This window comes from Podarcis gaigeae, assembly GCF_964106915.1.
Source record: "Podarcis gaigeae genome assembly, chromosome: 3".
NCBI classification, from domain to species: Eukaryota; Metazoa; Chordata; class Lepidosauria; order Squamata; family Lacertidae; genus Podarcis; species Podarcis gaigeae.
In genome coordinates, this window is record NC_139680.1 from 14,926,957 (window position 1) to 14,940,788 (window position 13,832).

At 44.9% G+C, this 13,832-nt stretch overlaps 1 protein-coding gene across 1 annotated transcript; it reads right to left on the reverse strand.

Moving 5' to 3' along the window:
• Positions 1–3,090: 3,090 nt before the first annotated feature.
• LOC310841244 (putative CENPB DNA-binding domain-containing protein 1) lies at positions 3,091–4,172 on the reverse strand. Its single transcript, XM_083731807.1, has 2 exons — positions 3,549–4,172; positions 3,091–3,518 (listed from the first exon to the last, which is right to left on the reverse strand). Exons 1-2 carry the CDS (start codon positions 4,068–4,070, stop codon positions 3,204–3,206), a joined length of 837 nt encoding a protein of 278 aa, XP_083587933.1. The 5' UTR covers positions 4,071–4,172; the 3' UTR covers positions 3,091–3,203.
• Between the last annotated feature and the right edge of the window lie 9,660 nt (positions 4,173–13,832).

The following is a 13,832-nucleotide window of genomic DNA, read 5'->3' on the forward strand; positions in this document are numbered from 1 at the left end:
GAAAGAAAGAAGCTCAATAACTTGGGGGGGGGGGTGTTATATACTGAGTTGAATAGGATCCAAATGCAGCAGTCTGATTGGTCCTAGAAAAATAGGATCCAAAATGCAGCAGTCTGATTGGTCCTAGAACAATAGGATTCAGAATGCAGCAGTCTGGACCTGGGAGAAGAGAGGGTTGAAGAAGATTGGAAGAAATTCAAGATTTACTTACAAAAATATTGTAATTTGGTTGAATGTTAAGAAGGATGCTAGATCATAAATAATTGGCACCACTAAATTAGATGAATTAGGATGATAAGTGAGATTGAGGAAAATATAAACCTTTTGGAGAATCATTAGATTATATTCAAATGAACGGGAAGTAAGACTGTAAACAAGAGGATAAATTGCTGGCAAAAGTTTATAATGATGCAAGTGGGAGCGGGAGACGCGAGGGAGTCCAAAGAAGTTATGAAACTATGTTATGATACATGTTATACTGTTTATTATCTTTGCACTTATATTTAAAAATTTTAATAAATATTTATTAAAAAAACAACAGAATGCAGCAGTCTAATTGGTCCTAGAACAATGCAGCAGCATGATTGGTTCGCAGGAGCCATCCAATCCAGCTCCAGGTGGAAGTGAATCCGCAACCTGATTGGCCTACAGGTGAATCCCGGAATTAGCCAATCACATGGGGCCCATTGTGTAAATAATGTATATAAAGCAGATATTTTGGAGGAATTTTCATTCCTCACTACTATGAGCTGAATAAAGAACATGAAATCCAAGCTCGACTCCGGGTATATTTCGGGGGGGGGGGGGAGCTCAACAACTTTTGTGCCCCTACACTATATGAAATGCCTCTATTTTCACAGTGCAGAAGCCAAGAGTAAGCTTTACCCAAGCCTGTCACATAATGCAGCTCACCTCCCCTTTGCAAGCTATTGACATTTCTTATAAAAGCAATTAAAAAAAACTGGAGCAGGATGTATGAAACAACATTTGGCTCTTCCAATTTGGAGATAAGCCTTTTGCGCCTGACAAAGTACCGCCACTGAACAGAGTAGCACCGATTGAACTTGTAACTCACTGATCATGTACATGTCTCCAGCGAAATAATGATCAAAGAGCAGCCTTCAAATGGTTCAAAATTAATGGAAAACCAAATCTAGAGGATGTAATCCCTGACCAATCAATAGATACAAGATCTAAGTGATCCTGAAAAGCATCTGTCATGTTTTCTGAAATACATCTGTTGTAAACAGTATTCATCTTCTGGATTTCCAGGTTTGGGGCAGTCATACCTTTTATATGTTGTTCCTGTGGTGCAGTTAGCATTTGAAAGATATATTAAGGCAGCACAGCTAAATAATTTGCAACATATTTTAATGCGATGTAGTGTCTGCAGTGCAATATTGTGAAGCCACATAAGATTGGTTATTACACTCATTCCTTGGAAGTAAAACAGCTTAGTTCCCGAACGTTTTGGCTCCCAAACGCCGCAAACCTGGAAGTGACTCTTTGCGAACTATTTTTGGAAGCCGAATGTCCGTCAGGGCTTCTGTGGCTTCCTGCAGCCAATCAGAAGCTGCGCTTTGGTTTTCGAACGTTTTGGAAGTCGAATGGACTGCCGGAACGGATTCCATTCAACTTCCAAGGTACAACTGTATTGTACTTTCTATTGGCCACCAGTCAAAGATCTACTGGTGTGTGTGTGTGTGAAGGTTTTAAATTATTTCATCCCTATCTGATAGAAATAAAATATGTTTATTTAGACTTCGCCTTGATTGGGTCAATTGTATTCAAACAAACTGATATTGCAAAGCTAGAGTGTTGCTAAATCAGGGTAAGGGACCTGATGCTCAGGGTCTAAATATGAACCTCTCCCCCCAGGAATGGGCAAATATATATATATGGTTATAATGTACAGATGGAACAGTGGTAACATATATGGACAAAAGGGTTAAAATAAATCCTGTGTTTAAAAGAGAATTTTTACAAAGCAATGTATCATTGGTGTGTAAGTTATTGGTATCAAAAGTTACTTAGAGTGTATAAAAATGTTTCCAATGTTTGTCGCAAGTGTCAAGTGTCAAGAAGTGGTACTTTATCATATTTGGTGGATACATATGCCATAATACGCCATAATAATCACAATTATAACAAATAAAGGCTTGACATATCTCGCTTTGCATGCCATGAGTCTATCTCATATATTAGTTTCTCCTTTGAAGTTGAATTATTGAAATAAATGAACTTTTCCACTGTATTCTAATTTTTCGAGTTTTACCTGTATACAACCAGAAAGAGAGTAAGGAAAATAATTTCAGTATATGATCACTGTGGCAAGATTGCTATATGCTCAAAGAAGGAAGGACTTATTATTACCAATTATGGAAGAATAGTTATTGAGATTAATGGATTTGTCTGAGACGGCAAAGTGGACGTGTTTAATTAGAGAAAAATCATTGTTGACATTTATTAATGACTGGAAACCCCTTATAGACTTGTTGCGCTATGAAGGAAATGAGCTTGTAAAATCTCGATTTGAAGATTGAGGAAAGGTTGGTTTATGAAAAGTAGAAGAGCTGGATGCTACTATAGAACAAGGGTTTAGCAGAAGGCTTTAAAACTGAAAGATGGACAATCAGAAGCCTTCTCTCTCTCTCTCTCTCTCTCTCTCTCTATTTCAGTTTTTACTTTTGAAAAATCCTTGGTATTTGAAATTAACTTTTGTATATTGCTGTTTTCTTTGTTTTTAAACACACACACACACCCTCAAGATAGGTCATACGCCTCAACAACTGCTGTTTGCCCCCCCCCCCCCCAAGTGCTTTTGCCTGGCAGCACTGTGTCATTTAACTCTTAACAATGCCTCTTGATGGTCTGGATGGAGGAGAGAGGGATGTTGCGAGTTGTGCAGAAATTAATCAGCCTTGGAAAGATGCATCTATAGTCAGCACAGCTACATATTTTAGAATACATTGGCGTGATGCCCGGTGCTGTGAAGTCACATCAGATTGTTTTGAAATTCCTGTATAGTCTGGAGACCATAGGCTTATTCTCTGTAAAAGTTTGAAAATCCTTTCATAGTTATATCTTATAAAAATACAGTGGTACCTCGCAAGACGAAATTAATTCGTTCTGCGAGTTTTTTCATCTTGCGAATTTTTCGTCTTGCGAAGCACGGATTCCCATAGGAATGCATTGAAGATCAATTAATGCGTTCCTATGGTCAAAAAAAGTTTAAAAATCACCAAAGTGTACAGTACTGTACATACATTTTCTAAGACTCTGGGGGACAACTCGAAGAAGGTTCCTCTTCCACTCTTTGCTTCTTTGCTGAAGAACCTGTCCATGGTCTGCTGCTTCATCCGCCTTTTCAGCACCTCCCTGAAAGACGACACGACCCTCGTATCAAAAGTGTTCGCAAGGTCACGTGTCAGGTCCTTGTCAGGGTGGTGCCGCTGTGCAAAAGCCTGCACATCTTTCCACTTCTGGCAAATGTCCCTCAGTTCTTTGGAGGACAGCCGCTGTGGAATGTAGACCTCCGTCGTCACAACCTCCAGGAACTCCGCTGCAAAGTCTTCAGCCGCAGGAACATCAGAACTGGCAGCCTCTCCATGCCTGACCATGCTGTGGATTACAGATCTCGTCTTGAACCGGTCAAACCAGCCTCTGCTTGCCTTGAAGACATCTGGCTCTCCTGAGGTTCCTGGCTGTTGCCGGACGAGGTCTGCGTGCAAGGCCTTGGCCTTCTCACAAATGACGGCCTCAGTCACTGTGTCCCCTGCACGCTGCTTCTCTTCTAACCAGATGAGCAGCAACTTCTCCACCTCCTCCAGAACCGCTGGGCGGTTCTTCACGATCCTGGTGACTCCCTTGGCTACATCAGTCGCAAGGATCTTCTCCCTCATCTTCAGGATGGTCCCGATGGTCGATGGAGTCCTCCCGTACTCCCTGGCGAGGTCTGTCACACGCATTCCACCGTCGTGCTTCCGGATGATCTCCTTCTTCATTTCCAGTGTAACCTTCTCCTTCTTCCTCTCGCCGGCCTCTGCAGCAGCAGTCTTCTTGGGCCCCATGGCAGCACAGCTCCTACCTTCGCAAACCCCCCCCCAAAAAATAAAAAAATCAGTGCTTCACATCCAAAAAATTCAAAAGCACCAAACCTCCTAGAAAACACCCCAACTGAAAATCCAAAAATCCCCCAAAAAGTTTTAAAACTTACCAAATGGCTGCAAAAGAAGTTTTGGAAAAGCTTCAAAAATCAGCAAAGTCCTCAAAAACCTCAAAAAAGGCTACCACACTGCGTGCTATGCGTTGCTCCTTGAAGTCAAGTTGCAACTGCATCTCTTCAAGCAATGCACCCTGGGTATTAATGGTTTTAAGAAAAAGGAAACAAACTTGCAAGACGTTTTCGTGTTGTGAAGCAAGCCCATAGGGAAATTTGTCTTGCGAAGCAACTCAAAAAACGAAAAACTCTTTCGTCTTGCGAGTTTTTCGTCTTACAAGGCATTCGTCTTGCGAGGTACCACTGTACATGACTTCATTTACCTTGACTTCATCTATTCCTTCACATTGATTGATTAGTCAGCGGCTGTACTTCTTAGGATTGTTTTTTGATGCCTTGTGGAACCTAGATCTAAGTCTACCATTTCCCTCCATATTTGCTGTCCAAGAATCTTCTCCAAGGTGGATAATAATAATAATAATAATAATAATAATAATAATTTATTTGTACCCCGCCCATCTGGCTGGGTTTCCCCAGCCACTCTGGGCGGCTTCCATAGAAACCAGAAAACACTAAAATATCATACATTAAAAACTTCCCTGAACAGGGCTGCCTTAAGATGTCTTCTAAATGTCAGGTAGTTGTTTATCGTTTTGACATCTGATGGGAGGGCGTTCCACAGGGCGGGCGCCACTACCGAAAAGACCCTCTGCCTGGTTCCCTGTAGCTTTGCTTCTCGCAATGAGGGAACCGCCAGAAGGCCCTCGGCGCTGGACCTCAGCGTCCGGGCAGAACGATGGGGGTGGAGACGCTCCTTCAGGTATACTGGGCCAAGGCCGTTTAGGGCTTTAAAGGTCAACACCAACACTTTGAATTGTGCTCGGAAACGTACTGGGAGCCAATGTAGGTCTTTCAAGACCGGTGTTATGTGGTCTCGGCGGCCACCCCCAGTCACCAGTCTAGCTGCCGCATTCTGGATTAGCTGTAGTTTCCGAGTCACCTTCAAAGGTAGCCCCACGTAGAGCGCATTGCAGAAGTCCAAGCGGGAGATAACTAGAGCCTGCACCACTCTGGCGAGACAGTCCGCGGGCAGGTAGGGTCTCAGCCTGCGTACCAGGTGGAGTTGGTAAACAGCTGCCCTGGATACAGAATTGACCTGCGCCTCCATGGACAGCTGTGAGTCCAAAATGACTCCCAGGCTACGCACCTGGTCCTTCAGGGGCACAGTTACCCTATTCAGGACCAGGGAGTACTCCACACCAGCCCGCCCCCTGTCCCCCCAAAACAGTACTTCTGTCTTGTCAGGATTCAGCTTCAATCCATTAGCCGCCATCCATCCTCCAACCGCCTCCAGGCACTCACACAGGACCTTCACCGCCTTCACTGGTTCTGATTTGAAAGAGAGGTAGAGCTGGGTATCATCTGCATATTGATGGACACCCAGTCCAAACCCCCTGATGATTTCTCCCAGCGGCTTCATATAGATGTTAAAAAGCATGGGGGAGAGGACGGAACCCTGAGGTACCCCACAAGTGAGGGCCCAAGGGTCTGAACACTCATCCCCCCCACCACTTTCTGAACACGGCCCAGGAGGAAGGAGCGAAACCACTGTATAACAGTGCCCCCAGCTCCCAACCCCTCAAGACAGTCCAGAAGGATGTTATGGTCGATTGTATCAAAGGCCGCTGAGAGATCCAGCAGAACTAGGAAACAACTCTCACCTTTGTCCCTAGCACGCCGGAGATCATCAACCAGTGCGACCAAGGCAGTTTCAGTCCCATGATGAGGCCTGAACCCCAATTGGAAGGGATCCAAATGGTCCGCATCCTCCAGGCGTGCCTGTAGTTGTTCAGCAACCACACGCTCAATCACCTTGCCCAAGAATGGAAGATTTGAGACTGGGCGATAGTTGGCCATACTGGCCGGGTCTAAAGATGGTTTTTTAAGAAGCAGTTTAACGACCGCCTCTTTCAGCGGATCTGGGAATGTTCCCTCACAGAGGGAAGCATTCGCCACCCCGCAGAGCCCATCGCCCAGCCCTTCCCGGCTTGCTTTTATTAGCCAGGATGGGCAAGGATCAAGGAGACAGGTGGTTGGTTTCACGCGTCCAAGCAGCCTGTCCACATCCTCGGGGGTAACGGATTGAAATTGATTGCATGCAACTTGACCAGACAGGGCTCTAGCACTCTCCCGCCCCAGCCCTGCTCCCACGGTGGTGTCTAGCTCCTTCCGAATATGAGCGATTTTATCTGCAAAAAACTTCGCAAAATCGTTGCAGGAGATCTTGGGGTCTTTACAAGGCCCCGGTGGTAAAGGTGGTTCCGTTAAATTGCGGACCACCTGAAAGAGTCTCCTGCTACTATTTTCTGCAGATGCAATAGAGGCGGTGAAGAAAGTCTTCTTCGCCGTCGCTATCGCCACTTGGTAGGCTCGACGTTGAGCTCTAACCTGTGTCCGGTCAGATTCGGAGTGAGTTTTCTGCCACAGACGCTCTAGCCGTCTCAGCGATTGTTTCATTGCCCTCAGCTCCGAAGAAAACCACGGGGCTGTCCGGGCTCCATGCAATCGGAGAGGGCGTTTCGGAGCCAGGCAGTCAATAGCCCTGGTTAACTCCGCATTCCAGCGGGCCACCAGGAAATCAGCTGAAAGGCCATCAACATGGGATAAAGCATCCCCTACCACTCTCTGGAAACCATTTGGATCCATTAAGTGGTGGGGGCGGACCATCCGAATTGGTCCCACCTCCCTGCAGAGGGGAAGGGTCGCGGAGAAGTCCAGTTGCACCAGGAAGTGATCTGACCATGGCACTTCTTTGGTTTCACTTTTACTTAGTGTCAGATCACCCACGTCACTAGAGGTGAATACCAGGTCTAAGGCATGTCCATGACTATGAGTTGGGCCCAACTTATTCAGGGACAGCCCCATGGAGGCCATGCTTTCCACGAAGTCCCGAGCGGCCCCTTGTAAGGTCGTGTCGGCATGGATGTTAAAATCCCCTAGGACAACCAAGCGAGGTGTCTCCAGGAGAACATCCGCCACGACCTGAAGCAGCTCGGACAGGGAATCCTTGGTGCAGCGGGGAGGTCGGTACACCAAAAGGAATCCTGTAATGCCCCTATTGCCCAACTTCCAGAACATGCACTCAGAAAACTGGATCTGGAAAGGTCAAGTGCAAATATAGGTATTTGAATTACTACAGAATGGGAATGGGCAGGCATTAGACTTACAACGTCTACTTTGTTCTTACTAGAAGCCCAGGTATGTACTGTAGCCAGCGGTTGCACTTAGAATTAAAAAAATTCTGAGCCTAGGAGTTTGTTATGAGTACCAGAATTCTTGGAACACAATGTCCTTCTGTGCAAAAGGCCACACCCAGATACCACCAAATCTTTTTTATTTCAGCAATATAATTTAATGTGGAGGGGGTGTTATGTATTCAGTAGTCTGTGTTTGCTTGTGCTTGGACTAAGGATTCTGAGCCCCTGTGTTCTGATTTGATACATGATATCCAATCACAGAACATTTCAGGATTTGAGCCTCTGCCCACTGGCCCTTGAACTCTGAGTTGTGATTTGCAGCTTGGAAATTTAGACAACCAATCACGTTGGGAGTGGGAGTGGCCCAGGCTTTCAGAAATGTATATAAGCAGTTGCTTTGCCCCTGTTGTCCAGTTCTGTTAGTTCCATAAAGGTTCTTTCTGTTATCACTGTGTCTTGCCTTGTGGGAACCCACCTACACTTCCGGGGGTATTGGATTGCTGCTATTGTTAAGCAGTTTGAAGTCAAATATCCTTGCCAACCTACTACAAATTACTCTCTCCCCTGCTGTGATACACATACTAAGCACTCAAGCCACATAGATAACAAGTACTCATAGTTCAAATTAATAATCAAGCAAGAAAAAAGAGCAAGAAGATGTCACAATTACCTCACTTTCTGTGACTTCATCGCACATGTTCAGTTGGTTCAACCACTCTTCTGTGGGAGGGCAGATGAATGACATTGACTTACTCCTCCATAAGGAAAAGAGGAATTTCTGAAATTCACATGACACAACCTAGTGATTGTGTGGACTCTTGTATTACTGTTACAACCATCTTCCTGGAAATCGAAACAATTTAGTGCACAGTAGTTAGAAAGCCAGTACTGTTCACTTAAAAAAAAATAAAAAACATGCAATCTAAGCACAAGCTTTCCTGTTTCTGTCTGCCCTCCACACCTAAGACCAAGTGCTTCATCTGTGTCCATTAGAGGTGCAAGGAAGGCAATTAGAGCAATTCTGAAGGCATTCAGCAAATATGATACTTTCACATATGTGAGTTGCACTGATGCTCCCATCAACATTGACAGTGATGAAACAGAAATGGGCACAGCAGTGCTGCTGCTAATGCCAGAGTTTGTTACACAAATCACTTTATCAGTTGCCCATAAGGTCTAAAAATGCCCTTCACATTAAACACTGAGGCGTGCATTGAATTGGGTGGCCTGTTCCCCTCCTTTCCATCAAAACAGTGTGCTGCTGACATCCCAATAATTCAGTGAAGGCTTTCGCATTCCCACTGCGGCTCTGAATGACAGCCTAATGCTGTTATTAAAGAAATTGCTTATCCTAAAGTTTCCCACACTTCATGCATACTGACAACTTGCAACTCAACCAAGAAGATATTAGCATTTCCTATAACCTTGGATCTCCGCACTGCAAAGTTCAATACTGAAAGCGGATTGGACACTTGCAGATTTAATATTTTCACACCATTTCCCGTCCATGACCTGCGCTTCATGCAAAGTACTGCACTTATTGTGTAGACACATGCAGCAATCAAGACACACAGGAGGCAACTGTCATAATAGGTAAAAAAAAGAAGGGTAAAGGACCCCTGGACGCTTAAGTCCAGTCAAAGGTGACTACGGGGTTGCGGCACTCATCTCGCTTTCAGGCCCAGGAAGCTGGCATTTCTCCACAGACAGCTTTCTGGGTCATGTGGCCAGCATGATTAAACTGCTTCTGGCACAATGGGACACTGTGATGGAAACCAGAGCGCACAGAAACACCGTTTACCTTTCCGTCACAGCAGTACCCACTGATATGCTTTCAAACTGCTAGGTTGGCAGGAGCTGGGACAGAGCAATGGGAGCTCAGCCTGTCATAAGGATTCAAACCTTCAACCTTCTGATCGGCAAGGCCAACAGGCTCAGTGGTTTAGACCACAGTGCCACCCGTGTCCCTTTCAACTGTCACAAGCCAGAATGGATAGATTTGGGGTATGACTATATGGTGCTAGCATCAGCACTATTCCCCCTGCCTCTTAATTTATTTTTATTTTTGCCTAAACACTTTTGGGCATCATCACAAGCGGTTGCAGACCTTTGACAGGAGCAGTTAAAGGAAACAGAGAGAGGAGGAATATTTGTCACATGGGTGGCACTGTGGGTTAAACCACAGAGCCTAGGGCTTGCCAATCAGAAGGTCAGTGGTTCAAATCCCTGCAACAGGGTGAGCTTTCGTTGCTTGGTCCCTGCTCCTGCCAACCTAGCAGTTTGAAAGCACATCAAAGTGCAAGTAGATAAATAGGTACCACTCCAGCAGGAAGGTAAATGGTGTTTCCATGTGCTGCTCTGGTTTGCCAGAAGCAGCTTAGTCGTGCTGGCTGCATGCCCCAGAAGCTGTATGCCAGCTCCCTTGGCCAGTAAAGTGAGATGAGCACCACAACCCCAGAGTCATCCACAACTGGACCTAACGGTCAGGGGTCCCTTTACCTTTAACCACCAGATTAACAGTCCCCAAACCCAGCATCTAAATCCATTGTTTGTAAATGGAATCACTTTTTTTGGGGGGGGGATATCTTTTCTTAGTCCTAGTTTCAAGATGCCCCATTCTTAAGCTTCACAACAATATACATATATGTATATAGGTCAGAGGGAACTGACTGGTCACCCTGAATCCATCATCATCTGTGGTTATGAAGTTCTCTCTGACCAGTGGCTTTGCAACCCAGTTGCCATGGGCATTTAAAGAAACAAAATTATTAAAGAAAACAAAGTGCACCTAATCCCATTTGTTGACTTTTATTAGGTTAGAAATTGTGACCCTGTGGGTATCAGCTGTGGTGGCTAGCGCCCTCTGGGGCAAGCGCGAGTTGGAGAATAGCTTCTACCACAGAGCCTAGGACTTGCCAATCAGAAGGTCGGCGGTTCGAATCCCTGTGACAGGTTGAGCTCCCATTGCTCGGTCCCTGCTCCTGCCAACCTAGCAGTTCAAAAGCACATCAAAGTGCAAGTAGATAAATAGGTACCATTCCGGTGGGAAGGTAAACGGCGTTTCCATGCGCTGCTCTGGTTCGCCAGAAGCTGCTTAGTCATGCTGGCCACATGACCCGTACGCCAGCTCCCTTGGTCAATAAAGCGAGATGAGAGCCGCAACCCCAGAGTCAGCCACGACTGGACCTAATGGTCAGGAGTCCCTTTACCTTTAAAGGCATCATGGACTTTGAAGAAGCATGATCTTAGGACAAATGGGAGAAATGAGCTAAGGGGAAGGCACGTTTGGCAAATCCTCACCGTGATCACCTCCTGCCCAGAAACCTATGGCCACCCTGTAGAAGGATGTGTGGATCCAGAATTGGCCTCCATAGTCATTTATGGACACACCGCTACGACTGTGTTCATGGAAGACAATCTTACTCGGCTACGAGTGATCGCTGAAGGAGGAGGAGGTAGATCAGTAAGCAAGGAGACCAACAGTCACAGCCAATGACAGACAGACTCACCCCTTGACGGGTTGTAAGAAAGAAGGCAGGCAAGTGGGGACCAGCTAAGGGCACACAGGTTGGTGAGCAGTGCCCTCATGGACCAGCTTCCTCTGAATGTGAGGGACATGGGGTGAGAGCTGATAGTCCCCATCATTCCAGGGGACTATATACAGGAGGACATAGCTCCTGAATCTTAATAATTGGCTCAGAGAGGGGATTTCTGCAGGGGAATTTTTCATTATGCATGCATGACAAAATCCTCTTCTATACAATTGAAAGGTCTACCTTCAGTTTTCATCATCTCATTCCACTCCAAACCCATCTCCTTTAAGTATTAGGCATTTACTTAAAAAGCTATTCATTTCTGTAATCTATTAAAAAGCCCTTGAAGCCTTCATTCACTCTATCAATCCATGCCGAGCAATATAGTTTAAATCTTTAAGTGGTTTACATAAAAACAAATGTTTCATAACTGAACATCAAAGGGCTACATATGCAGCAAGGCATGTATAGAGTCGTGCCAATCAGAAATGCACCTTTCCTTATATGTTGAGCACCTGCAAAAAGCCTCTTGGATCAAGCAGAACTGGAATTCTCTAGTATGAGTATTTTTTTTTGTCTTTTGTTAGGAATACTTGAAGCCCTTAGCTACTAAAAACCAATTCTCTCTCTATATAGTGAAGTGTTTTGAGGAGGAACATCACAATTATTTCCAAGCCACAAGCACGGTGGCACAAAACTCCATTCTTAGATGAAAATTATTACATGCAATTAAATAGCTCGCTTTGTCTTTGCTTAGACCTCAGAAGCTCAGCATTTTAATTTAAAATCACACGGAGAATGCCCTCAATTCTATAATTAGTTACAGAATCTTAGGGTGGTTTTTTTCCTCTCCCCATGGACTACCAATTAAGCAATTGTAACAGAACAATAATTGAAAGTCTAAGGGGCAAGAAGCTAGAAAATTAATATTCATATTCTGTTGTTGCTTGGATGTTGTTGTTTTCCAAATAGAAAAGGAGCAAAAGAGGGAGTGGAGAGAAGAGGCCTTTAAAAAACACACAAAACTAGTGCAAAGATGCACATAGCTTCATGGATGCGATCCACTTTATTATACCTCATTTGCTGCTGCAGAGAACAGGGAAAGAAAAGGGAAGTGTGGGTATTCATTATTCTTAATGCTATGGCATTCTAGGAAAAAACAAAAGAAAACGCCTATACTGAAAGATCTATACTATCACAGAATGAAAAGCTGACCACAGGGGAGCTGACCAGACCCTATGTTTAATGCAACTATTTTTCCTCGATTCTGATAAGAATCTCTGAAGGGTTGGGCTAGGAAATCCAAGCATTTTCTTAACTCTCAAGAATGTAATTTTAAATATGTTACTCTTGGCCTTTTATGTCTTTGCCTGTAAACCTGTGTGATATTTGCAGCAGGAAAAGATTACCAAGTGGCATGATCCACGTAAGGGACTTGCAGAGGCTTGCTGTGTTTCAGTGACATGTATTTAAAACAAAAGGGATGCAGGTGGTGCTGTGGGTTAAACCACAGAGCCTAGGACTTGCTGATCAGAAGGTTGGCAGGTTGAATCCCCGTGACAGGGTGAGCTCCTGTTGTTCGGTCCCTGCTCCTGCCAACCTAGCAGTTCTAAAGCACGTCAAAGTGCAAGTAGATAAATAGGTACCACTCCAGCAGGAAGGTAAACGGCGTTTCCGTGCGCTGCTCTGGTTCGCCAGAAGCGGCTTAGTCATGCTGGCCACATGACCTGGAAGCTGTACGCCGGCTCCCTCGGCCAATAAAGCAAGATGAGCGTCGCAACCCCAGTCGGCCACAACTGGACCTAATGGTCAGGGGTCCCTTTACCTTATTTAAGACAAGGTGGCTACAACTTGTTCTAGCCACCCAGAATTGGGCAGCTGTTTAAGCTACTTAAGCTGGGCACTTAAGCGCTTTTCCTCTGTTGAATACACGTTTCATAAATGCCCACCCAAGACCACTAGGGAGGTAGTCTTGCAGGAACTGGTCCTTTAACAAGTGGCTGCCTGCATAAGGAATATCCACTCTGGCAAGAGGCTCACAGTAGAACTCTGTATTAAGTTAAAAACATGTTCACCTGTTAAGTAGTTGTAAGGCACTGTGTCCCATTCCGCTATTACAAGTAGTGGCCAGTGTGGTGAGGCAGAGCTACCTTCTTGCCATGGGTCATTGCAGCTTACCTGTGCAGATGTACAAGCAGGTCTGCTGTATAGTCTCTACTGGGGCATTCACACAATCCCAAACTCACCACTGCCTTGTCCAGGGAAATAGGTGTGACCCTGGTGGACAGCTTTGCCTCACCTCATTCGCTTCTGGTTGTTGCTGCAGGTCCTTGTTGCAAATGGACTCATGTCCATGTTTTGAGTTTAAAAATGTGCAGAACATAAACAAATGAAAGCAACATTAAACGCAATTGCTGACAAAATGTGTTAACTAAATACTTTGTCTTCAACTCTTGAGTGCAAGAATCAAGTTGATACCAAATATAAGGGTATGTATTTTTACAGAAGTTATGGAATATTGATTTATACCCATTGCCATTGTTGCAGTGAACCTATTTTCCTAGCTAAGTTCTCCAATGCAGGTATCTTCAACCTTTTCAGATCCAAGACCCACTATTAACCCCAACATGGGAACCCTTTCTGAATCTTTTGCCATATATTTGCATGGTGGCGGTGGTGCTCCTGTTGTGAACCACCTTGGATGAGATCATGACCCACCAGCTGAAGACCACTGCTTACTGCATGAGCTGAAACTTTTAAAAATGAAGCAGCTTTTCACTTTTTACACAGGGTGGTCCTCTCTAAAGACATCCACAACTCCAG